At 28.5% G+C, this 27,417-nt stretch overlaps 2 protein-coding genes across 2 annotated transcripts; both read left to right on the top strand.

Annotated features, from left to right (window-relative positions):
• The first annotated feature begins 15,627 nt into the window (after nucleotides 1-15,627).
• Nucleotides 15,628-19,004, top strand: LOC137807909 (histone deacetylase 6). The gene is made up of 6 exons (XM_068608760.1): nucleotides 15,628-16,442; nucleotides 16,978-17,418; nucleotides 17,502-17,644; nucleotides 18,087-18,177; nucleotides 18,255-18,376; nucleotides 18,562-19,004. The coding sequence occupies exons 1-6, from the start codon at nucleotides 15,873-15,875 to the stop codon at nucleotides 18,620-18,622; spliced, it is 1,428 nt and encodes a 475-aa protein (XP_068464861.1). The 5' UTR covers nucleotides 15,628-15,872; the 3' UTR covers nucleotides 18,623-19,004.
• A 4,993-nt stretch (nucleotides 19,005-23,997) lies between these two features.
• LOC137807905 (uncharacterized) lies at nucleotides 23,998-25,491 on the top strand. Its single transcript, XM_068608755.1, has one exon. The coding sequence runs from the start codon at nucleotides 24,247-24,249 to the stop codon at nucleotides 25,234-25,236; it is 990 nt and encodes a 329-aa protein (XP_068464856.1). The 5' UTR covers nucleotides 23,998-24,246; the 3' UTR covers nucleotides 25,237-25,491.
• Nucleotides 25,492-27,417: the final 1,926 nt, after the last annotated feature.

The following is a 27,417-nucleotide window of genomic DNA, read 5'->3' as shown; positions in this document are numbered from 1 at the left end:
TTTTCGAACAACACAATATTTAATTAGCTACCACTTATGCAACCACTAATTATTTAGATTCTAAAGTTGGTTGCTAAAACCTTGGTAGCTAATTAGATATTAATTTAGAAATTATTTATTATTAATAGAAACTAATTTAGATATCGATAATTTTTTAAAACTCTAAAATAGTATCTAATTTGGTCAATATAACAACTAATTAATTTTTATCTTTAAAATTGATTTTTATTTATTGATTTTCTTGTAATGTAAAAATAATCTTTTATGTAATGTTATTTTTTATAACAACTCTTATATATTGTAAGAAAAAAAACTCAGAGAACGATTGAACATGCTAGATAATGGAATTACATTTGGATCACAATTTTTTCTAACAAGGTCACCCTTTCATATTTGAGTCTACCATGACAAATAAAGAGAAACCTCAACTATTCCATTGTTGTGGGGACACTCTTCCTTTGGAGTGATAAAAGTTCGGATGGTGATATTGTGACACTACAAATAGTAAAAAACATCCACTTCACAAACTAATAAAATAACATTTTAATTTATAATATTATTATAATGTGGTCTCAAGTATATGTTTTTACTGTGTGGGGTGTAAAAAAATATTTTTCCTAAAAGTTCTATTCCATTTCTTGTTTGATATGAGAGTTACTAAATACATAATATCTCATGTGTTAAGGTTTGTAAACTTTATAAATAATTATGCGTAGTAAATATGAGAAGTTTTTTTTATTGAAATAGAAATGAGATTAACTTCCTTATTTTATATTTTGTCTCAATGATTAAAATTAAATTTATAATTGACATAAATAGAATTAAGTATGTTAATGTGAGGGATTACTTTATTTTTGTGATACTTTTTTTATCAAAAAGAAAGTCTAATCCATCAATGAGGATGCAGAAAGGAAAAAAATAATACTTTTTTTTATCAGCAATAGAAAAAAATAATAATAATACTTACTCAAGAAAATAGAAGTATTTTTTTTAAAACAATGTTCCCAAATTTTTTTAGGAGAGCTATATTTACGTTTCTTAATGAGTCACCATAAAAAAGCTTGTCCTAAAAAAGTCTCTTAGAAACCCTATATATCTTCATTGTTTATGTATTTTTCATTCAAAACTTGAATATCAAAATTCCCAATCACATTCATAAGGGACAACATTATTTTGTAAAATGTATCAAGAAAATTTTCATGACTTTATTGTAAAATAGTTATTTCTGCAGGAAAAAAATATTAAATGATATCAAAATTTGTGTGTTTATAAAAATCAGAAAAGGGTTAGGTTTGGGTAAGACTATTGAATAGAGGCATAATGAAGGAGGCATCAACATGCTTAAAAACATTTCCTTTTCATCCACATCTTTCTCTCCCACATTCATGATTATTTAATTGATGGTAATTTCGGTAACCCAAGATTGGAGCAAGTGCACTTTCATTTTAAATACGAATACTATCCATCACATTCCAAGGGGATATAAACACGAGATCTTTAATTAGGGTATATTAAATGCGTGTCCACTGCTCCAAACTAGGGAACAAAAATCAACTTGTGTATTAAATCCAAATTAAGATATTGATTAGTGATTTACACCTTTCCTCACGAGTTGGTTTAGGTAATTAAAGTACTTCAATCGTATATAATTGATAATAAATAGAAGGATTAATTGGTGATTTTAACATCAACCCCTCTCTGTTTCAGCTAAATAAATAAACCGAGTTAATTATACAAAGATGGGATTATTTTATAGTGTAAGAAAATAATAGGATTCTAAGAAGATCTAGTTTGTTTGGTTGAATTTTTGAAAATTTGCAACGTGTATTCTAACCCATTCTTTTGTTGGGGTTACTTTTGCATGTGGTGACAAATAAGTCCTGGATCTTGGCATGGACTTTCATGCATCGTCTTTCAGTGTGAACAAAAGTAGACAGTAAGGAGAAGAGGCAATCCCATTTTCCATTGATTCTTTTCAAAAGTAAGCAAAAGAAACAAGGACAAGTACATTCAGAATGGGGTATTCTTTCTCTTGGGAAAGTTGACTATTACAAATTAATTTGGTTTACGTGTAGCTGTACTATTTAGTTGATTTAGTGTTTATAACTGAGAAAATGACAACGCAGTACATTTCAATGTATCTATCAGCAATTTCCAGCCTTCATTTTTGACAATCAAATCCCTCAGACATGTATGTGATTTAACACCATCTACCTTGTCCTACTCAACGATGCGACACTCTGTAGGCCATATCCATCATCAACTTTTATGTTCATTCATTACTTTGCTCAAATATGTAAAAATAAAATCAATTTTCAGCATAACAAACGTGCCTTTCGTCTACTGCATGCTCGCGTCTTATCAACTACTTCATCTAATTAATTTTAAATTTAACTTAATTTTATAAAATTAGTGATGTACCGGTACGATCAGACGATTTAGTGAGTCGGTCAGTACTTAGACTAACTAATCATCTAACCATGGTGAGAAGGTCACATGATGCAATGTGACCGACCGACCTTTGACAATGAGCTAAGGGTTGACTAAGTCAGCATGGTTAATCCACAGTTAATGGTTGATTAGTGCAACCCTAAACATGAACCAACTTCCTAATCTGACCCACTAATGAAAGCCCATTAAAGTAATATAAATAACACGTATTTCAAGGAAAAATGTACGCCATTATCTACAGTACTTTGACACCCGAGTGCTAACACCCGACTGACTTGAGCGTTTGAGTGTCTTCTGCAAGTACCATCCCCGCCTGTGGAGTCAGACGACCAAGAGGAGGAAGTCGTGACAGAGTTTGGAGCACCGATAACCAGCAGAAGGTGGAAGCAGGAACAATCATTCTCTAAGCCTCAAACCCGTTTGAGAACAAGTGATAATGTTCCGATAACAGGTGATCGATAGGATCAATAAATCGATTTTAGAATTCACTCAATGACTCTAATATCATTTTAATAAGTAGATTTTAATTAACTTAATTTTATAAAACCAGCTTATAATAATATTTGCATTTACTTATATACTATGAATATACGATATGAGATACCCAACGCTCCGATATAAAATGACATTCAGACTTATTTATTTAAATTATATATAAAATTCATAAATTTAATTTACATCATACTTTTTTTAATGCAATAAAAAAATAATTGATAATATATTTACACATATTGGTGAGCATATATGAGTGAATCCTAAAACAAAAGTATGAGGGGTGGATGAGGATTGGAAGCTACTGGTTTTTCCTATAAAAGCATTGTCATTTTCAAACAGTACTCCTAAGCAAGACCAACTATAAAGCTTCCTTTTCAAGTGATGATGATGATAAAATGATAGTGAAAGTAAAGGGATGGAAAACCATATTTCTTTCCCTTCATCCTTGCCCCAAATGATTAGGCCATTTGCCTCCCCTTTAAACTGTTGCCTGTCTTCATTAAAATACAAGGGAGTAACAATGAAAAAGCTGGACTATAATACAATATTTCTTGTCACATCCTTAAAATGATCATCAAGGACACATTACTTTCACTCAAATTTAATTTCAGTACTCCTGTATGCCTGTGATTTTTTTACACAAAATTATTTATAAAGCTTCTCAATATTCCTACTCAAACTTTTAATCTACACCATTTAGAGTCCTTTTTTTTATCTCATTTTATTTAATTTTAATATCTTATGAATGCGAATCTTTTAGTATGCCTTCACATCATTTTTCTAGTTGTGTTGGTGTAGATGTAATTTATGATTAAATTTTAGAATTGTAAATAAAAGAGAATATTATTTATAAAAAAGTTTGGGTTAACAAGTTTTGTTTTTGATTTTGAGTATTGTGAATCTTATTTTGAGTATAGTATCCTCTAGACTTAGTACAAGTTGAAAGTATAATGATACTCATTTTGTTTTGTATAATGGTTGTCATATCAATGAAATACTTTTTTTTATTAATTTCCTTTTTAGTCTATAAAAAAATGTCTTCACATAATTAAAACAAGAAAGATGATGATATTAATAACACTTTCTAAATTTAAGTTTTTAAAACCTAAAAAAATTCAAAAGAGAGATTCATTAACTAAAAAATATAATCTATATAAGTTTGTAATTTTAAATATTTTTAACCAAATGATATACAATATGTTTAAAATATATATGCAAAGAAAAACATTAAAATTCATATAATTCACTATATTTTTTTGATATGATAAATAATATTAAAATTACAACATAATAATTATATTGAAGATATATTGTGTTGTAATATATTTACATTATATAAGATATGTAACAGAATAATCAATTATTTTTTAATTTAATTAATTATATTACAAAATATTTCATTTATATTTATGTTTTTAATTATAATAATAAAAATTAATTAAAATATATTAAAATAATCAATAAAGTTATCAATAATAAAAATTATTTTACTTTTTCATTTTTATTATCTGTTTTTTAATGTAAATAATTTTATTTTTTACTTTCTTTCTGTTTATTTTTCTCTTTTCTATTTTCTTACTTTTCATTCTCTAATCAATATACTAGAAGCTACCCAAGTTTTCCAGTGAGAATTTTCTTTACGATGCGCTTGATAACTTTTGTTTTTCAACGTCAAATATTAAAAAAGAGAGGGAAATTATATAACCTACCCAACCTGAAATTCTTTTGAAATTATTTGTTTGAACCTGATTCAAACTTGATTTTGATAATGAAATATTATCAAATAAATTCAATTTATTTATTTAATATCATAATGTCTATATATATTAGCATAGTCTATACTTGGACTGTAAAACTTAATAAAGATGCATAAAAAATTAGTATCGAATATCAAAAGTAAATCTGCTTAATTGATAAAAAAAAAAGTATAAATCCGGACTTACACTTAATTTTAAAAAATGAAATCAATTGATTTGAAAAAAAAAATACAATTAATGATCATTAACAAAAGTTGAAATTTAAGAGAAAAAATAGTCATAATTTTTTAAAAATATGAATTTTGAAATATTTTGTAGTATATAGATTTTAAAATGATATCTGTGTTAATATATATGATGATGTAATTAACCTACTACGATATCCTTTGAACATGTAATTAAAATCTTAATTCTCAAATTTGTGTATATATTAGAAGAGATAATTCCTTTAAAGAAAATATCAATAACTCCAAAAGTGAGTGTGATTGAGAGATATATCAGTTAAAAAAAAGTTGATGTGTGTGTACACAGAAAATATTAAAAGAGAATTATGAATTGTTAGGTTATGTGTTATGCATGTGGACGTGCACGCTTGAAAGCATGTGGGATTGACGTCATAGTCTCGTCGGGTCGTTCTAGGTTGTTTCAGTGGAATATACTACACATGATCCATCTTGTCACATTAATTGCTTAGTTAACTTCAAATTGGGGTTATTAACAAGTGTCAACCTCTTGATTGAGATTAAGAGTTTGAAGATTCCTTGGTCCCTCCCTCTAAGCATACTCAAATCACTACTAAACACCTCTCAACTTCTATTTCTTACCAACAAAATAACTTTTCATTGTCTAATAAAACATCAAATGACTCAGATAATTATGTCTCCTTGATTAAACTTCCTTCTCCATCCCCACTAACCAAACTTCTCATTTCATTGCATTAAAGTGTTGCTAACATTTATTATGCAAAACCTAGCCCACATGGTTTTAAAATTGTAACAGCATTTTATTGTCAAATTTAAGGATTTAACACATATTATACATTAATATTTTTATCATAAACTTTATATGTTTTTTTTTCTGGATTTTCCTTTGCTTTATAATTCTATTGTAAACACAAATCGGTTTTTTCTATCGGAAAACAAACTCTCAATGTGATAATCTAATTAAGTTACAAATAGCACTGTATTATTTTTAAGAAAATTTTGATCATCTAGTTTAGTTTGTTGTGTATCTTAAATATCATTATTGAATTAGTCTTTTAAGTAATTTATGAAAAAGAAAATTTAAAATATATTATTCTTATAAGATCGATTGTTTTCTATTACAAGTCTTTCAATCTGTTTTTTTTAGATTTTTTATCTTTGTTTCTTTCGGTTTAAGAGTAGGTGTAATACCGACAAATACACTTCAATACTCAAGTTAGATGTGGTTATATTTAGGTTTACAAGTTATAGATTTAAACATTCATTATTTTTTACTTTACAAGTCTTTACCTATTTATAATTTTGTCATGTGTCCTTTCCAATCGTCAAAATTATTTTAGGCGATCTAATATATGTCTAATTATGCTCTTAAAATGTAATCAAATTTTATTCATAATTAACTTTATTGAAAATGTAATTTATTAAACCAAGAAACCGATTGATTATAATATTTTATGATTTTGACTAAGTTGTTGATTTGCCTTTTGCAATAGATCAAATGATCATGAGTTTAATAAGATTAATGTTATATTTTAAGTATATACCAAAGTGTGCGTTCAGCAATTCAGCACCTGATAATATATCCATAACTAAAGTAATGACAATATTTTTTAAGATAATAAAATGTTAAAAAACAAACGAGCAATAAGAAAAAAAATGTATTTTTTAATAGAATTTAAGAGAGGGATTTCGGGGGGATTTTATTATTTATGATTTTAATTATTGAAATTTAGCAATTTGTAAAACTGGTCTTCAAATTAATAAATTCAAATCGTGAACGATTAATTAATTTAGTTTATGAAATTACTATAATTGATTAAATTGGACAATGAAATTTACGGAAATTACAAATAATCTAATTTGGTTAAAATGATGCGTTAAGTAACAGTAAATTAGATATACATGTATATATATGGTTGTCATCTCCCATAAATGAAAATGAAAAAAAAATCCTTCAGTGTGTCTTTCTTTTTTTCTTCTTCTTCTATTAGTTAGTTTTCTTATAAACTCTAAACCCTGTGGTATAATTAAGTTCTGTGCAAATTCAATCAAGTTATAAAAGAGGTCAGGTCCTATTTATTTAGTTATATATGAATAAATTTAATTTTTAAGAGTTATTATGACTTTTTTTAGATAATAGATCAAAATATTAGATTATTATAGTATTTCTTAAAATTAAATTTATCCATATATATTGGTCTCAAATATAGGGAATTTTGTATCATTATGTATTTATCCTTTGTCTAGTCTCAAAAACGGTTCCATGTGTAAGGTGTATTGTGTGTTATTATATATACTTGAAATCCTAAGTCTGAATCTGATTTGAACTTTGGATAATTTAGGATGCTCTGCCCAGGAGGTAAGGGTGCCTTTATGGAACTTGTGGCACTTAATGTGGCTATTTATTAAAACAAATGAACTTCAGGAAATAGATAAGATAAAATGAATATTCTGATAAAGGAATTCAGAATTTCATAGTTATCATCCTTATATGAAAACTCTGTACATATTTATATAACTATATAAATACATTTTTTTTGTTCATAAAAAAAATATCAAAATACTAATGATAAACTAATGGGTGAAAATAAATAAGAAAGACTTGGTAAACTTATTGTTTATATCAATACTTTAATTTGATAAGACAATTGCATATATGTGCCTAGTTTGTCTGCATTTAAGCTCCGTATAAGTTTGAAATTTTTGGAATCACATTCCCACATATACATACTATTACCAATAAGTATATTTGGTTAGCATTTGATCATTTTTTAATTTTTAAATTTAAAATCTAAAAATAAAATTGAAAAATATCAGAATAAAAATGGAATAGGCTGTAAAAAAGATTATCACGGTAAAAAATGAGACGTATTTCTCTATATTAACAATTTATGGAATAGGTTGTATGGATGATAGTAGTTAGCGATATTTGAAAATATATGAACAAAGTTATTTTCAAAGGGAGAGTGGTTGATAATGTGGAAATGTTTGTTGTGGTTTAGTTAAATGTATGATCTTGACTAACTTTCAAGTTGAAAATTGTTCTCTTCTCTTATTATGATTGGTATGTTGACTCTTTAATTTACATGAAGATTATATGATTTTTTAGTTTTGATGGGTTTTTTGTGGGTGGGCCTGAGGTTTGGTTAGGGATATCTGTGTTGTTTGTTGGAGTTTTTTTTAAGGGGTACATGCTTTTTTTTTGGAAGGTCAATGTTTTATTTCTATATAAGGGTTGAACCACTCCTGAAGTGATTCACATTTATTTTATTTATTTATTATTGCTGATAAAAAAAATAGAGAGAAATGTTTTTTTTTAAATTAATTTCTATAAATTATTTATATATAAGTATTGAATGATAATAGAAATAGAAATTAAACTATTGAGAGAGTTTGAGTTGATGTGAGTGCTCAATTTTACTAGTGTTCAAAATTTGTAACCCATACTTCATATTGATTTAAGTCTATTGAGATAATATGAGATAAGTGGCTAAGACCCTTCAATATAAATATTAGGGATTGCAAAAGTTTAACTTAGAAAAAATGTTTTGAATACTTGAGGGTGAAGAGATTTAATGGGTAAAGGAAATACATACTAAGTGAGTGAGACTATGTTGAAGTTTGTATATGATTAAATGAGAATCAACTTTACTATGTTTTGTACTCTCAAGAAATGTACCAAAAAAAAAGTTAAAAAAAAGTGGGGATAAGAGATTTGGGTCATTGCATAAATAATATAATCATTGGAGTTCAACATTGAATGCTCTACACTTAACTTCACACAAGGATTTAGAGTCTTTGTATTTTTTTAGACTTCCATGATATCAAAGCATCCCACATAAAAAAATACAATATCATGTGGTAGAATGCATACTACTAGGACAACGAACCTAGTCAAAATCTAAAAAAACTCGAATATTAAAATTATTATAAGAGAAACAATAGGCCGAAGGTATCTGGGTATTTTGGCTTGCCCGGTGATTTTGTTATCTGACACCTGCCGTTTTTATATATACACCACCACATCTTTTTAAAGTCTGGGCCTATTTAGCTGGCAATCACCATTTTTTATATATCAGCCACCTGCTTTCTTATATACGCATCACCATTTTTTTAAAAGAACATGGGCCTAAATTAAAAATTCTAGGCAAATTCTTCCTGCACCATATCAATTTTAACCTCCACCATATCAATTTTTTAAATTTCCAAAACTACCCTCCTGTACCATATCAATTTTAACCTTCACTATATCAATTTGTTAAATTTCCAAAACTACCCTTATTCCAAATTAAAAAATCCAAAACAATAATTATAATTGAGAAATAAAAGAATACATGCTGAAAAAAAAATTCTGAACACAAAACTAAAAATACATTCTGGATAAAAAATTTCAGAATTCAAAAATATGTTCCGAAAATTGAAATCCAAAATATTTCAGATAAAAATTTCAAAAATAATTTTTCCCATTTTTGTGTAAGGTTATTTTCGTCATTTAGAAGGGTATTTTTGTCATTTTCTATAACTGATTGGGTGCATGCTGAAATTGATATGGTGGAGGGAGAAATTGTCAAAATTCTAATATGAGAACAAAAAAGAAAAAAAAAATATCAAATAATGATAGACCCCAGCACACCATGAATGCAAGTTTACAAGTTTCTCACTCTCGCCAAATCTAAAATACATGCAACGTATAAATTTAATATGATAACAATAAATTTTTACTATTTATATTTACATAAAGCCTTAAATATATTTTTAAGAAAAACTTGGCATTTTAGTCAAATATTTTTATAAAATTTTAAGCTTAAACTTTTTTTTAAAGTAATATAACTTATTTTTTATCCCTGAATTTAGAAGAAAAAAAAAATGGAAAGTGAACTGATACGTAAAATAATGTCCATAACTTATATTTATCGAATAGGACTATTGGAAATTCTTTTATAGCCGTTAGATATAATAAATTAAAAATGAATGGCAAATGTTTTTGTTTGTTTTCTTTTCTTACTCAAAATTTCACTTATTTTCCAGTTTGACCCTTTTTATTTGTCTTCTCCTACACCAATTTTTGACATCACCTTCCACTGTACCCAGTATCGTTTTACAGTCTCCACAGAGGCGATGCCTTCTTCTTCCGCCTCAATCGCCATAAAAAATTTCTTGGTGACCGTGATTCTCCAAGTAATAATAAACATGAAAAAATTAATATAAAAGATTAAGAAAACAATTTTTAACTAGAAATCTTAAAATGCATTTATGGTGATAAACTTTTCTTATTTTATGGATATATATATATATATATATATATATATATATATATATATATATCTAAGGTGATAAAGAAGGTTTGTTCAATGATTAGGTTAACTTTTCAACCCACTAGTTAGTTTTGTTATTTAAAAATATGAATATTATGTTTTTGAAATCGAGGATTGTTAATATTTTAAATATAATTTTATTTACATTAATTTTTTTACGCATCATATTATTTATTATTATATTATTTATTAAAGTATTATTGATATTTATTTTATTTTATTATACATTAAACATGTATTTTTATTAAAACATGAAAGTTTGATTAAATTTTATTATTATTTTTTGTCAGCTTATTTTATAATGTGATCAATTTCAACTTGTGTAGCCCAAATATACTAAGAAAGACATACCAGCAGTGGATTAGATTGACCGGTTTTACCACCACTAAATAGAACTCAGTAATTTTTGTTCTAATTTTATTTTTATAAAATTAAGTTAAGTTTATCAAAATAATAAACCTCCATCTATAAATATTTATTTTCACTTACAATATGTGTTAAATATTATTAGGGAACCATAAATGAAAGTAAATTAATATGATATATAAAGAAATAAAGGAAAGGATAACTTGAGAAAAAATAAAAAATCTAAATAAAGTTTAGCTATCATATTTAAAACAAATAATCAAATTGTTGGAAATCTGGTGGAAGACATGTCAACGTTACCCACCAAACACGGACTCTCATCGATCATACTAAAACGGACTCATTATTATAAGATAAGATTAAAAAAAACTGAGAGATAAATTTGAGTTTTCCGTACAGAGAAAGAAAGTCAAATGAATAAATATTATTTGACGCCACTGTTCAAAAAATACATTAACTTTATATCTGTTTTTTTAATAAAATAATAACTTTTTAAGTTATAAGATAAATATAAAAAGGAGGAAGGGGCGTGAACGTATAATCACTCTTGTAGAAAAAAAACACGCATTGAAATTGTAACAATTTTAAATTATGGAGATAATGATAACACCTTTTATAAAATTTGGATTTTACATAACATCCAAGGCGATTTCAGTTTTGAATTAACACGTGAAAATGATATTCAGCAACCATGTATCTGGAACTAATTATTGCCAAAAGCCTATGTTATTCTTCTGCAATTAATACAAAGATTAACATGTCACCAAGCCTCTATATAAAAAACACTTTACCAAACCATATAAAAAAACACGTTACCAAGCTTCTATTCTCTCATCGGTGTTTTAGTATCTATTATTATTTTTTCAATTTTTCTTATTGTTTCTTCTAATGATTTCTTTTAAATAAAGTATATTTTGTTATTGGTTATTATAAATGTCATAAACGGATGATAATTATGCTGTCAAGTGTCCTCAAGAAGATAGTAATACAAGATGAAGAAGATCATGCAGTAATACTGACAGACACATCATTAAATGAAACTCCAAACAATCAGATTTGGTATTTGGATACTAGTTACACAAATCATATGTGTGGTCAGAAAAAATTGTTTGTAGATTTGTATGACTCATTTCACACAAAAGTGAAATTCAGTGATTAAGTCTCATGTTGAGTAATATGAAAGAAAAAATATTATGAAAAATATTATATGTATGTGTATATATATATTATGTATTTTATATCAAGAAAAGTAAAAAACAAACTAATTTCCTTTCTGTGTAAACATTTTGTGACTGCTCTACAATTTAGAGAAATCAACTTTATGAATTATATTGACTAATGTTATTTAAGGTAACTCTATGTGTTATGGACATAAAGTGATAACAATTTAATGAGATACAACCACTCAAAATAAAATAGGACCTGGACGACAAAATAAACCTGGAGAAAAAGAACCAAAGATAATCATAGGATAAAACTCAGGAGAGATGAAAAATGTAGGTACAAAACATGTGGAGCTTAGGGACACAACACCACCAGGACATATAAACAACCACCACCAACTAATGAAACAATTACTAGAGAATTTGTTACTCTAAATGCAAATGCTGGAGCAGTGAATGTAGTAGGGGAAACACGAAAAGTAGATGTTGAGGTAGTGAATGTAGTTGGAGAAACACAAAATGCTGAGGTCTCATTGTATTTGTTGTACAAAAATGTTTTGTAAACTAGAATAAGTGGTTTGCAATAGAAAAATCATCAGTGCATGGTTTGGATATCGAGATGACCTTCAAATGTGGTCCTCGTCCAACTACAACAAATCTTAGAACACCACATTCGATCCATGTTTATAACAATCCCTTTACTTAGGGATTTTCATACTCCCTATCCAAATTACGGTGTATTTTCAAGTTGGTGCCCAACCCCTCAAACTGGTGTCTTACAATAAACATTTCTTAAAACCCGAGACACAAGAAATGTTGTTCTTATTTTGGTACACGACAAGACTATAAAAATTAAGATCTCATAAATGTAAAATAATATTGTGGTACTTAAAAGTAAAAATCCATTTTACTGAATAAAAATCTTTAATGGTATCTATTAGAATTAAGTTTACTACTCAGTACAATACTTAAAATTGATTTCAAATCTAAAATTTATATTAATGATATTAGTTTTAAATCACCTAAATATTTATTATTATTATATATATATATATATATTTTTATAGTGAGAACACAAGCTATCTTTAACCTTTATTTTTATCATTATCATATTTATATTTTTTTTATATAATTTATATTTTTTTAATATAATTTTTAAGAGAGAGGAAGATATGAAGAAAAACTATTTCACCTCTAAGACCCCACCTATAATGAATTGTTCCAACAAACTATTCTATATTTAAAATTTGAAAATGATAACTGGTTTTTATTAGTATTAAAAATAAAATAAAAAATAGTTTTCAATTATTTAAAAGAATAATTAATTATTTAATAAACACTTAAAAGTAAAAAATATCAAATAATAATACAATAAAATAAAATATTAATAAGAATAAAATAGAAATAAATTTGTGTAAAAAAAATAGATATAAGGAGGAATCCCTTTATATATCCCGATATATAAAAATTTAAATTCATACATTATATTATTAATTACAAATTAAGTTTATTTCTAATATTTATTATTCATTTTTATCATTTAAAACTTTTTTATTTATTTATTTATTCTATTAATAATATATTCTTCTTCTTCTTAATATATATATATACATTTTTTAAACTAATAAATATTTAATAATTTATTTTTATATGATCATAAAACTTGTATTTTAATATAATATATTTATTTTTAATTTTTTATTAATAGTTCCATACATAAAAAAAATTTATTTTATTATTTAAGTTATTTTTTAATTGAATTCCTCATTGAAGACTCTTTGCATTTAAATGTTTCAGTACTATTTGATATATTTTAAATTGTATTATTTTAATATTATTATTATTATAATAAAATAATATAACAACTTTTCTATATTAAATAGTTCTGAAAATTAAATGTTTATTAATTAAAATGTAATTTATTATTTAAATATTAAATTATCCATTATAAGATTTTCCAACTACCTTACTTATTTTATCCTATAATTTTAATTTCCAAATTTCATTAACAAAATTTATTTTTAAATTATTTATTAAATAATTAAACTATTTTTTTATCAGCATTAACAATTAATAAAAATCAAACCACTTTAGGGGTGGAACAACTCGTTTACAAGAAAAACGAATCCACCGTCTACCAGGACCCCACGACCAGACAAGCACAAACATAAACCACTCAAGACCCTAAAAACATCAAAACATCAAACGCATACATACCAGGGGTTCCAAGCATCAACTGGAAAAAAAAGACCGAAGCAACCCGGGATTTTGAAGAAATCCAAGACCAGACCTTCGCTTGCATCAAAGTACAAACTTCTGACGCGTCAGCCACCCCCTATTGAAAATAACCGAGTTTCTGTGAATCCAAATTTCCCCCACGACCCCAACCCAAATTGTATTCCATACTTCATTAATCGAAGCAGAGGACATGTTCATCCTGAACTGCACAAAGTTTAATGTAGGTTCATTGTGAGATACAAACAACACTCCCAGCCACTTATAGCAGAAACACCAAACCCGCCACGCAAAACTGCATTCAAAAAACAAGTGACAATAAGTCTATTCCTCCTTTCCGCAAAAACAACATATGGAACTTTCCACCCGCACCCCTCATCTTTCCAAATTGACCCTAGTGGCAATCTTGTTCTGCATCACCCTCCAAGCCGTAAGTAAATCTAAATGGAACGCTTTACAATTCCAAAGCTTACTAAAAACCGGAGAAGGGTCTGTCGCGTTAACCCTCCTCACCAAAGAGTACGTAGAATTAACAGAGAACGTCTGATCACCCTCTCCCTTCCACACCCACCTATCCGCCTCTCCCAAACCCAGCCTCGCCTCAAGTAAAGCCTGACTCAACTGATCCGCCATAGGCCACTCCCAATCGAAGAAAGATCTACGCCAATCTACATGCCACACCCACATGCCATCAGACCAGGACCCAAGCTCAACCACCCTAGCATTTTTGGCCGAACAAATAGAAAACAGTCTCGAAAATGTTCTCTTCAGCACACCACCAGCAAGCCATCTGTCCTCCCAAAAAGAAATGTCCTTCCCGTCACCAACGTTCCAATTGAACCCATCATCAAAACTTTCACCACATCCCTCCGATGACCAAACCTCTTTCAAGTCCTTCTACCAAAGAGAACACCTACTACTTCTACCTTTCCCTCTCAAACTTCTCCAGCCACCATATTTAGAGAAGAGGATCTCCTTCCAAAGACCACCCTTGTCCGAACCCAACCTCCAAATCCATTTTCTTATCAAAGCCAGATTAAAAAGTTTTAAATCAATGACGCCTAATCCCTCAAACTCTTGGGGCTTACACACCAAGTTTCAAGGCCCAAGCTATTTTCCTTCCTTAAGCTTTCCTGACACATTTTATTTCTATTTTATTATTTTTTTAGTAATCTTTATTAAGTATTCATTAATGATTTAATATTAAAAAAAAAACAAAATTACTATAGATTTTTTATTATTTATTGTTCTTAATTGATTTTTTTAAACTTATGTCAAAATTCAGTCTCTGAAAAATGAAATTCCGGTCTAATTGTTTTTGTAATTTAAAAAAATATATTTATAAAAAAAATATTAAAAAAAAATGATTTATTAAAAATGAAACTCTAATTTTACTCAACAATGAACAATGCGTACAGACTCTAATTTTGTAGTTACCAATTTTTGGGTATCCTTGAGAGTGGTTTTGTGGAGAAATAATAAATCATAATAAAATAAAGTTAAGGTAAAATGGTTGATGGTGTTCATTATCTTTGAATTTTTATTTATAATTAAAGATGATATAGGTTTATTGTTGTATATAATATTTGTATGTTTGTGGCATTACAGAATAAAAAAATGAATTTAAAAGACAATTAAACCTAATAAACTGTGTATACGAAACAGGGGATGGTGGAAAAGGGAGAAAGGAAGGAAACTTGGTGAATTATAAATTGAATGAATGGATGCAACAATAAATAGCCCTTCCCCTCCCACTAGAATACACACACATTCACATAAATACAGAGAGCAAAGAGGGTTTGGGTATTGGATCTCTTAGGGTACTCTACAAATTAGAATAATAATTTATCTGTGTTGAAAGAGAGAGAGAAATCTGCATCGCATCGAATGGGTATGATGGAAGAGGAGAGTAGCAATAGCAACATAGAAGGTGGGGCTTCGCTGCCATCGTCAGGTTCCGACGCCAAAAAGCGAAGAGTCACGTACTTTTACGAACCAACTATCGGCGATTACTACTACGGCCAGGGCCACCCAATGAAGCCGCACCGCATCCGCATGGCGCACAATCTTATCGTCCACTACTCCCTCCACCGCCGCATGGAGATTAACCGCCCTTTCCCGGCCTCCACCGCCGACATTCGCCGCTTTCACTCCGACGACTACGTCCACTTCCTCTCTTCCGTCTCCCCCGAGACCCTTTCGGACATCACCTTCTCGCGCCAACTCAAACGCTTCAACGTCGGCGAGGACTGCCCTGTCTTCGACGGCCTCTTCGACTTCTGCCAAGCTTCCGCTGGAGGGTCCATCGGCGCCGCCGTCAAACTCAACCGCGGTGACGCTGACATCGCCATCAATTGGGCCGGCGGCCTCCACCACGCCAAGAAGTCCGAAGCCTCTGGATTCTGTTACGTCAACGACATTGTTCTTGGTATCCTCGAGCTTCTCAAAGTTCACAGGGTAATCGCCTCTCTTTTCCTAATGCATTCTAGTTAGCTTTTTGTGCCTATGTTTTGTGGCGATGTTTGTTCATCTCAGTAGCTTATAGAATTATAGTGTGTGCTTTGACACTCCACAAAACAAAGTTCTGTTTTTTTATTTCACATATCCCAACGATAACAAGTTCGAATTGTGTAAAGTTTTTATTACATTCCTAATACAATCAAACAGTAGTCACTATTTTCGTTGTGTTTTTGATTCCGCAGCTACCATGGCAATTAAGTACCAGCAGTGCTTAGTAAAAGAAATATCTGTTGGAGTAATTTATTGTTAAGTGGTAATTTCATGATATTTGGACATGTCAAGAATTAAGATTGGAGTGTTTCGTGTTTCAAATTTTTGTAGTTTTTCTCTGTAAGAATCAAATTTATGTTTGTTCTTGTACATACATTCTATTGCTTGTGATATGAGTTTTTGATTGAGTTTGTGTTTATTCACATGCATTCTTCTTTGGCTGAATTTATTTTCTCGTTGTCTGTTTTATGATACTTGGCAGCGAGTTCTGTATGTTGACATTGATGTTCACCATGGTGATGGAGTTGAGGAGGCCTTTTACACCACTGATAGAGTAATGACAGTCTCTTTTCACAAGTTTGGGGACTTTTTCCCTGGCACAGGGCATATCAAAGACATTGGGGTGGGCTCGGGAAAGAATTATGCGGTCAATGTCCCATTAAACGACGGAATGGATGATGAGAATTTTCGTGGTCTGTTTCGACCTATCATTCATAAAGTCATGGAGGTTTATCAACCTGAGGCAGTTGTTCTTCAATGTGGAGCTGATTCATTGTCTGGTGACAGGTTGGGTTGCTTCAACTTGTCTGTGAAAGGTCATGCAGATTGCCTTCGATTCCTTAGATCTTTCAATGTTCCTTTAATGGTTTTGGGTGGGGGTGGATATACAATTCGGAATGTTGCCCGTTGTTGGTGTTATGAGGTCCGTTTCTTTCTCTTTGTAGGCCATGTTACTTGGAACTGGTTTAATTTACTTATCGATTGCATGTTTTTTCTTTGTTTTAGACAGCAGTGGCAGTAGGAGTGGAGCCTGACAATAAGTTGCCTTATAATGAATATTATGAATATTTTGGTCCAGATTATACTCTCTATGTCGATCCAAGCAACATGGAGAACCTAAACACACCCAAGGATATGGAAAAAATAAGGTGTTTGTTTATACTGATAATTTCATCTTGGTTTAGTTAAAGTTGGTATTTCTCATTTCAATCTTATTTCTTTTTAATTATGGGGAAAAATAGTTGTCATTAATTGTTAAGAATGTAACTTCAATGCATTAAATTTAATCCATGTCGCATCACATCATTTCTACAAAAGATGTTTTCAGAAACTTACAAGTAGTTGCATAGACAAGCTATATCTTATACCTGAATTGTTATTTTCATATTGGTTGTGAAGATACAGTATTTTGATAGGGTTTAGGGTTTTATGGAATTTGTGCCTCTTTATGTGGCAGAAGCCAGTAGGCCCAGGACGGAACCTTAGTCAGAATTTATACTTTCCTTTCTCTTGTATAAAATATTCAGAGAAATCCTAACATTCCCTGGATTAAGCACTGACTGACATGTTTTTCCTCCATTAAATTTCAAGGATCACACTACTAGAACAGATATCCCGTCTTCCCCATGCTCCCAGTGTACCTTTTCAGACAACACCACCTACCTTAGAAATTCCAGAAGAGGTCAGTACTTAATGACTGTTACAGTTATTGTCTCTCTGCCATTCTCTTATTGTTGTTTGATTTTATTTTTTATTCAGGCTGAAGAGGACATGGATAGAAGACCAAAACTTCGCAAATGGGATGGTGAAGATTATGATTCTGACCCTGATGAAGGTGGAAAGGCTAATTCCAAGTTCTCAAATGTCAATGCCCATATGAGGTAACAATCATTTTGTTTTGAAGCTATGCAAATCCATTTAGTTTACAAGTCCCTCTTTCAGTTGATCATTTCTGCTTGTCTTTGAAACCGCTTGCTTTCTGCTCTGTATAGCCTAATTTATATTCTATATTCTAGATAGAGTGGGCTTGAATGGAGATTGTAGAAATATACTTTATTTTGTGCAGGGAAATTGTAGATGACATGGAAGAAGAGAAGCCAGGAGTGCATCCACCGTCTTGTTGTTGATAGAACAGAGCAAGTTCTTGCACAGCATGTTTTTATTGTAATCTTTATGGGGGAGATAATGACTAAATAGTACACAAACAACTCATGAGAATGCAAATATAATCAACACATTGTGCAAATGTAACATAGTGTAAACCATTGTGTTGGTTTCCCCTTGAACATTTTTTTGTTTATTCACGTCATTTTCTTTTATTTGGGTATCTGGCTCATACTTATTTCGTTCTAGTGTCTCATAATAGTCAATTTAATAGATTTTGATCATTGTCATTTGTGGACACTTTTCTTTGTTCACGTGGAGACATCATTTTGGATAATTGTAAATATTATCACTTCAAATATTGTATCCTATGATGAGGATATTAAAGTGAGAAAGATACCACAATGTCTTTTCTTTATTACTTTTTTTTTTCTTTTTGAAAAACTCTTGTGTATAATCTATGTAAATGGAAGAATGAAAAGATGAAGATTGAGTACCTTCAATAAGCAAAACAATGAAAAAAATTAGGGGAGGTCAGAAGTACTCCTTCCACTTCAAAATAATAGTATTCATTAGTTTTTTCTTTTCAGAATAATAATGTTTTAAGACTACATTTTGGGAAGGGAGTAACATTCATCCTAAAATAATAGTACTTTTGTCTTTTTTTTCTTTTTTTTTTGGGTATGTTTCATAATAATAGTTTTGTAAGACTGTTTTTGGAAAGGAGTTAATGTTTACAGTTGGGAAACACGTACATTTTGCTCAAATATGATGTACTCAAATGCTGATAAATACAAAAAAAAAAAAAACTTGTGTGAAGCTTGTGTGATCAAACTACAATTATAAAGTGTAAATGATCAGTACTCCAGTTATTCTTTAACAGCATGTGTAGTAGTTTTATTTCAGTTTAATTCAAAGCATTGGGATTACACAAATTTTGGGGGGAAAAATCATGCGCTGTGATCTTGCTTGCCCGTAAGGATTGCAGATTTTCTTTTTCCAAAAATAAATCATTTAAAAAAACATTATCTAAATAAATTAATTTTTACTTTAATTTCCAAATCAGATCCGCAGATTTTCTTTTTCCAAAATAAATCATTTAAAAAAATATTAACTAAATAAATTAATTTTTACTTTAATTTTCACATAATAATAAATAAGTCTAGTTTGAGAATTAAAACGAGAATGAGTTTTTTTAAATGGGTAAGTTTTGAGAATTTTTTTTTCTGATGGTCTATTTTTTGTATTTTGATATGTAAATGTCGCAAAAGGGAAGTAAAATCTGTGGAGATGAAACATGGTTTGATCTAATTATTTCTTAATTTTCAAATTTGTAAAAATTACTCTCATTGAATGTCGGTGGATTCTGACCTGGACCATGTCATCATGTGATCCACCAGTGTGTTCATGATAGTGAAAGGTTATATAGTAAATTAAAAGAAAAAACTAACCCTTAATTTTGAATTAGGATGTAGGGAGTAGAAAATGAAAAAGTCAAAATTAAGAAAAAGAAGATGGAATAAAATGAGATTGTTATAAACAAAAGATAAAGAAAAAAAAAGAGAGAATGAATAAAAAAATTGTAAAGAATATATAGTTAATGTAATAGGAAAAAATACATGGTAATTTGATAATTTAAATCATTATCAAAAAATTCTTATATTAAATATAAAAATATTTAAAATTGAATGAATATTTAAATATTTATCATCCACTGTTTCTTAAAAAAACTGTTTAAGTTAGCATGCTTTTACAAAATAATCTTGGATTAGTTGATACCTATAAGAGTCTTTAATTTTATAAAATAAGATTATGTACAAGGTTTGAAAATCTAAATTAAAATAAAAACAAATTTTAAAGTAGAATGAAAATATTTTTTTATTACAAAATCTTAGCACAAATAAAAATAACATTTTCTATTATGAAAATAGATAAGTTGTGAGATACAAATATATTTTTTTAAAAATGTGAAGAAGTCATGTATGTATAATATAATTAGTGTGGGAAAAAAATTATAAAGAAATCATAATCATGTACAAAATTGTATGAAAGTTACACTAAAATCATAAGTAATTTTACTGATTTTCTTTTTTTTTAAATGTTTATCTTTTGTTTATTTTTAAATTAATTGAATTATTAATTTGAAGGTTTTTTAAATTCAAGAAAAATTTAATTATTTTTAATTAAAAAGTGTGTTAAAATATTAAATTGTACACAGTAAACTATAAATCCTGACACTAGATGTCACAGAGAGATAAAAATTTATGTCTAAAATCTAAATAATAAAACATAAAATGTAAACTCAAACTCTAAACCTAAAATGAAAGCTAAAAGTGTAAAAGAAATAAATTAAAAATACAAAAATAAAATAGAAAACACACATAGTAGTAATGGTTGATTTTTTTTGATATTTTGGTATCCCAATTTCCTTTACTAAATATCATTGTATTTGTGATTTCAAACAATGTTTATTTTAAACGTATTTAAATTTAAGTGTATTATTAAAAATTATAATTATTTGAAGTTTTTTTTTTTAAAAAAAATCCAACAAAACTGAAATGGTGTTCGGCATTGAAATTGTATATGAATATAACAAATTATTTATAATTTTTTTTTCATAAAAATCATGTCATACAGATATAACTTTTTCATAAAAAAAATTCAAAATAATACTTTTTTTTTTCTCATAACTTATCTATTTTTCTAATAAACAAATTTTGTACCCATAATTTCAAGAACAAATTGCACCATTTATATGTTTTTCTCCTAATTCTCAATACTAGCTTGACTTTCCCTAACATGTAAGGGAGCTCATCTACCCATAATGTTTATACTTCATTCACTCTTCTTCTCCATTTTTTTTAATATCACTCAATTTGTTGCTTTTGCATGTTCAATAGTATGAGGATGTCTTACCAATGTTAGTATTTGACAGATTCTGAACCTTTCATATTTGGCTCACTTGCTAGCTTGTGAATTTTATTACACTGTCTGAAATCAATTGTCGAGTAACCCTAAATCTACAAATGATAGATTTCCAAAGAAATGGCCTTATCTTTCATATTGTGACCATTATAAATGGTTTAACTAGATCCATTTAATGAAGTATTTCATTTTCATTATTATGAATTTTATTTGCCTTTTATACTGAGTCAAAAAATGATCTAGAATAATAACCTTCTCTTACACTAGGCCAATAAAATTCAACCATTAATACTTTGCTAGCTAAATTTTTTCCTCAGATACTCCTTCATGAATTTCTCCAATATTTTAGTGAATATGATGAACTAAAACAAATATTAAAGAGGAGTTGAAGAACTTTTTAAAACAAATTTCCATCATTAATTATATGCCTCAAAACATTAAAAGTCGATCTGAATTTTCCAGAATATTTGCATATAAGATTATCCATGACAGTTATTTTGTCTCCAATATCATAATTATATCCTTCTCCATTGATAACAGTGTCTTTAAATTAAAAAAATTTCTTAAATTAGAGCATTAAATATTAATATGGTATCTTATCTTTTATTTATAATTAATTATTCCTCTTAAAAATGATAATTAGATTTTCTTCATCGAAAATCATAATTCTTGATTTTATATTATTTAATTTGATAATTATTCTGGTTAATATGTTGATTTGACTACACTTAAAGCTAATAACTCGAATGAGGTTGTTTTGTTTATTCTATAATTAATATTTAATAGCAAGTAAATGTTTGAATAATAAGGGGTTTATAATGAATTATTTTTTAATTTTAACATAACTCTTCTTTATACAGGACCCCAAATCACATTCTCATCAATTACCTTAAGATATACACTACCGTGTATATAATACTTACTAATTCAATTTATTTTGAATGAAATAATTATATAGTTTCTATTACAGAGTTAATTATTTTTTTAGCTTTTCTGTATAAAACGTTGAAGTATTTTTTTTCATTTAATACTTTTTATAACGTATTATTTTATTTTAAAAGTTATCAATAATTGTTGGTTGTAATAAATAATTGTAGTTAAATTTATTTAAAAATTTAATATTATCATGAATCTTTTTCAACGTATTAAACTTATGCATATTATTTATATTGATAATTTAAATTTTAAGACACATGAATATATATTTACTCTCTTTTTTTTCAAAAAAATTAATATATTTTATTTGCATTTTTTTTATCATTTATTTTCTTCCTATATTACGAGTTTTCAACACATTTGTGGTAGGCATAAATGAAGTAAAATTAAATACTTGAGGTACATTTATAGTATCATATATAATGAAGTTAAATTCAGTGATTTAGTACTCAATAATCTTATTGATTAGTTGAGTACTATAATTAAATTGAATTTTGATAATAAGTTAAGATGGTACATACAGTATAATCAAATATATCTTTTAATATTTATCTTTATTTATAAAGTCTAAAATTTTTAAATATACATCAATACATCAATATCAAATATCTTTTAGCTCACTATTAATATTAGAGTAATGTTTTTATTTATTTGAGGATTGGAAAATTTTCTAGTGGTGAATTTCACTAAAGTTGTCAAAATTTTAATAAATAGATTTAAATATAAGTTTAAAGGAAAATAAGGGAAAGAGAAAAAATAAATAGTAAGTGAAAGAAAAATTTGTAATAGATTTGGTTGATGTGATAAAATAGATTTCTTTTATATATTAATATATTTATAAAATAGTTTAATGTAAAAAAAATTCAAAAATATAAATTAAAATTAAAATGAAATTTTGAACTAAAATACAAAATTATTACAAAAGTTTATTAAATAAATAAAAATTTAATAATTTTTTAAAAATAAATTATCAAAATTTAAATAAATTAATTTTCTTTTATGTTTTTAAATATTTTAATATAAATTACATATTAAAAAATATTTATTTTATTAATTATTTTGATATTTTTATTTTAATTATTCATTTTTATAATATTAATAAAATAAATTTATAAATATTTAGTTATTATATATTACATATTAGTATAAAATATATAGTAAAATTAATTAATTAAATAATAATTGTTTATTAGATTAATTATTAAATATTAAAATAATATATATTATAAAGTATTAGAATTCAAATTATTTATTCATTATTATTATATTATTTATTTTAAATATTTATTCTATTATAATTTTAAAATAAATAAATCGGTCTAAAAAGAAACAAAAATCTCACTTTTCACTATTTCAATAACATCACCTAGTAAAAATAGGGAAACGTTTATTTGACACTCTTTAAAAAAAAAATATTCACTTAACAACGCAGTTTAATAATATAATAATGTATATTAGATTTTTAAATTAAAATAAAACAATAACCCACAAATTAAATCTCTCGCCGCCGCCCACTAAACTACTAAGAGATGTTGAAGTATACAATTCAGCTTTCAAGACATTTGGATTTTTCACTCAACGGCTAAACACTACTTGAAAGAAAAAACTTGAAATTATATTATTTATTATTTTATTTATTTATTTCTTATATACATGATAGTATTTCATAAATGTAATCTTGTAACAAGAAACAATTTGGTAATGGGAAGATTAAGATATAAAATGTTGTGAGGAGTTATGCAATTTTGCAATCCATGGTGCAGAGTGGGTTGACGAGAAGGCAAGGATGAGGACGGTGCTTTCTTGCCCGCAAACCCAACCACAAAGGTTCCTCCGCAATTCAATTCCACCACCAACTCATCCCCTCCGGCTACACCTCACCCCAACCAGAATCTCCCTTTCTCTCAAACTCCCCTCTTCTTCATTGCTAGTCAAATGCCAGAAGCAACCGCAGCAACAGCAGAAAACCCAAGATGAGGGCATTCCCGCGGAGGAGGTGAAAATCCTGGTGAAGTTCAAGTCCCGCCATAACTACATCCGCGTTCTAGAAGTTTCTAGAAAGGCAGACCACCCCTTCCGCGGCTCCAGGCTCCTTCTCCTGGACGGCCCGGGAAACATCCACAGCATATCCTTCCTCTTCACGTCCCTCACCAAAACCTATTTCGACGTCTTCGCCACGCTCCCTCCAATCCTTCCCTCCGGTCCCATCGCCCTCCTCGGCTTCGGCGCCGGCACCGCCGCCCGCCTCCTCCTCGACCACTACCCGCACGCCGTCCTCCACGGCTGGGAGCTTGACCCTGCCGTCATCCAGGTGGCGCGCGAGTACTTCGGGCTCGGGAAGCTCGAGAGGGAGAACCAGCAGCGCCTTTTCATCTACATCGGGAACGCGCTCAACGCCACAGTGCCTAACGGCTTCTCCGGGATCGTCGTGGACTTGTTCTCCAAGGGATGCTTGATCCCCGAGCTTCAGGAGCCCGCCACGTGGGAGAAGCTGAGGGGACAGTTGAGGAAGGGAGGGAGGATTATGGTGAATGTTGGAGGGAGCTGTGTGGAGCCGGAGAGTAGGCTCAGAGATGGTAAGGTTGTTATGGAAGAAACTCTGAGGGCGATGAAGAAGGTTTTCGGAAAGAAGCTTTTTGTTCTGAATCTTGGGAATCGCAAAGACGATAGCTCTCTTGCTCTTACCGGGGACTTGCCTCCACCCGAGGAGTGGAAGAAAAGGCTTCCCGGTCCCTTGAAATGTTATACTCAGATGTGGATGCCCTACTCTGCTTAGTGCACCTTTGCTCACCATCTGTTTGTATTTATTTCTCTTCCAAATCTTCACTTTTGCTCCCCTTTTCAAGTAAGTAAATCCCATTTTTTCGCACAATGTGATGATTCTTGGAATAACTGGGAATCTATTGTGTACTGGGTTGGTTCCTTTCCTTTTAGTAGCAGTTACTCTTGATATTGTGTGCATAGATTATTTTAGTTCGCTCTTTTTTAGTGATGTTTAGTTCCCAACTATATAAAATGTTTCTTTCTTAAATTTTATGTTTTGTATATTTAAGGGTTTAGTTAAATGATGTTTTATTTTTTTAAAGCCATGATCCTATATACAGGTTTAGAAAAATTAGATGTTTAAGTGTTTGGTAATTACAATCTTAAAAACTAATTTGAGAGTTTTTTTTTATAATTTTATAATTTAAAGGGTATGTTCTAAGTTGTATAAGTAAAGATATTGGTTCAAACTTGCATTTGATCTTGCTTTGAGAAACAAAATGTAGGGAGTGATTCACTATGTGCTTTTCTAGTTTTTGGTCGCTGTAATCTAAGTGTGGATATTAGCTTGCACAATTAATTATTGACAGAAAAAGTTCAGGTATGATTTTCTAAAGTAGAATCAGTTTAATCCCCACTGGGACACAAACACGGGTTAAATTATACGATAACTGACTCCTTTCCCAAATTTTCATTTTGACTTTTCTCCAACATCTTCAGATTAAGATATAGGTTTTATAAAACGTTTTCATTTTTGGTTTTATAAGTCCTTTTGATTGAAGTATACTGAAATAAGAGTCTTGATCATAACAATAAATTTTATATTTTGGAAAAATATATATTAATGAAAGTGTAAAGATCTTTGCTAAGAAGTGCAAATTACAAAATAATCTTAATAGCGATGTGACAAGTAGAATCACAAAAATTAAATTAAAATTTTATAAAATAACATACCGGCTGATTGCAAAATTAGCATTATCACAATCTCTCAGCGAGTTAGCTAAATTAGTTTAAAGATGTGCAGAAACTAGAAAAAAAATAAACATGCCATGCCATGCCATGAACCTAATGTATGAAAAACATTACTTAAAGCAAATTCATTAGTTGTAAAAAAATCATTTTTGTTTCTAATATCAGATTTCTTTTTTCAGATATCAAGGATTGTAATTGAAGTTATTTCCTTCTGATTTTATCGCAAGTTATATGTCAATTATTATCTTTGTTTGGTTTGAGTGTTAAGTCAAAACTGAAAGATTGTACATCAAATTTAAGTCGAGCTATATAACACTACAAAAACATATTAGTATTATAACAGAAATTAGTGTTTATTTGTTATCTATCATATTTTTTAAAAGTTATTTTCTTACATCACAAATAATGATTATATAAAGAAATAAAATGTAATATTAAAAACTTCCTAAAGTTAACTCCATCTAATAACATATGCATATTTATTGCTTAAGAATAAAATGGCCAATAGTTACCACATAAAAGTACTTAAAGTTGTTCACAATGAAGGAAGAATGTATATGATACTCTTTGGATTAGTGTGTGTGAGAGAATGTGCGAGGATGAAAAAGAGAGTGAATGATGATTTTGTTTCTTCTCTCAAGAGAAATCTTCGAGGATAGTCACGTATACACAAACTATTTTACTTCATTGCATTCCCTGATCTTTAAAAGCAATAATCGATTATCTAAAAGTTTCTTTGTATGCATAATTGATTATGTAATATGTTATAAATGAGACATAATCGATTATTCATTGGTTTTAAAGACATAATCGATTATTCATTGGTTTTAAAGACATAATCCATTATGTAGTATGTTATAAATGAGACATAATCGATTATATAGTATGTTATAAATGAGACATAATCAATTATTCATTAATTTTGAAGGCATAATCGATTATCCTTGTAATATACTCATTTTGTGTTTCTGTCTTTTTTTTTATGAAAATGGTTAAAAAATTCCAATGTAAATATGTGAAAATATTTAATTGATTATTATTCTAAAAAATTATTATACAATTAATAATATTATTTAAATTCAATACACAATTATTTTCTAATTATATTTTATAAAATTATAAATATTTAAATTACTTATTTCTATCTAACAATTTTAAATTTTATATATATTGATAATGTTTTATCTAAATTTTTTTACAATTATGAATATCAAAATTTATT

The sequence above is a fragment of the Phaseolus vulgaris genome, chromosome 3 (genome assembly GCF_000499845.2).
Source record: "Phaseolus vulgaris cultivar G19833 chromosome 3, P. vulgaris v2.0, whole genome shotgun sequence".
NCBI lineage: Eukaryota > Viridiplantae > Streptophyta > Magnoliopsida > Fabales > Fabaceae > Phaseolus > Phaseolus vulgaris.
Note: the sequence above shows the minus strand (reverse complement) of the source record. Positions and strands in the feature narration are given on the sequence as shown.

Bases quoted from the DNA above. Each gene is read 5' to 3' on its own strand.
- LOC137807909 (XM_068608760.1), top strand. From the start codon at position 15,873: ATGGGTATGATGGAAGAGGAGAGTAGCAATAGCAACATAGAAGGTGGG. The intron at 17,419-17,501 runs GTCCGTTTCTTT...TCTTTGTTTTAG, and splicing joins CCCGTTGTTGGTGTTATGAG to ACAGCAGTGGCAGTAGGAGT. The intron at 18,377-18,561 runs GTAACAATCATT...TATTTTGTGCAG, and splicing joins AATGTCAATGCCCATATGAG to GGAAATTGTAGATGACATGG.
- LOC137807905 (XM_068608755.1), top strand. From the start codon at position 24,247: ATGAGGACGGTGCTTTCTTGCCCGCAAACCCAACCACAAAGGTTCCTC.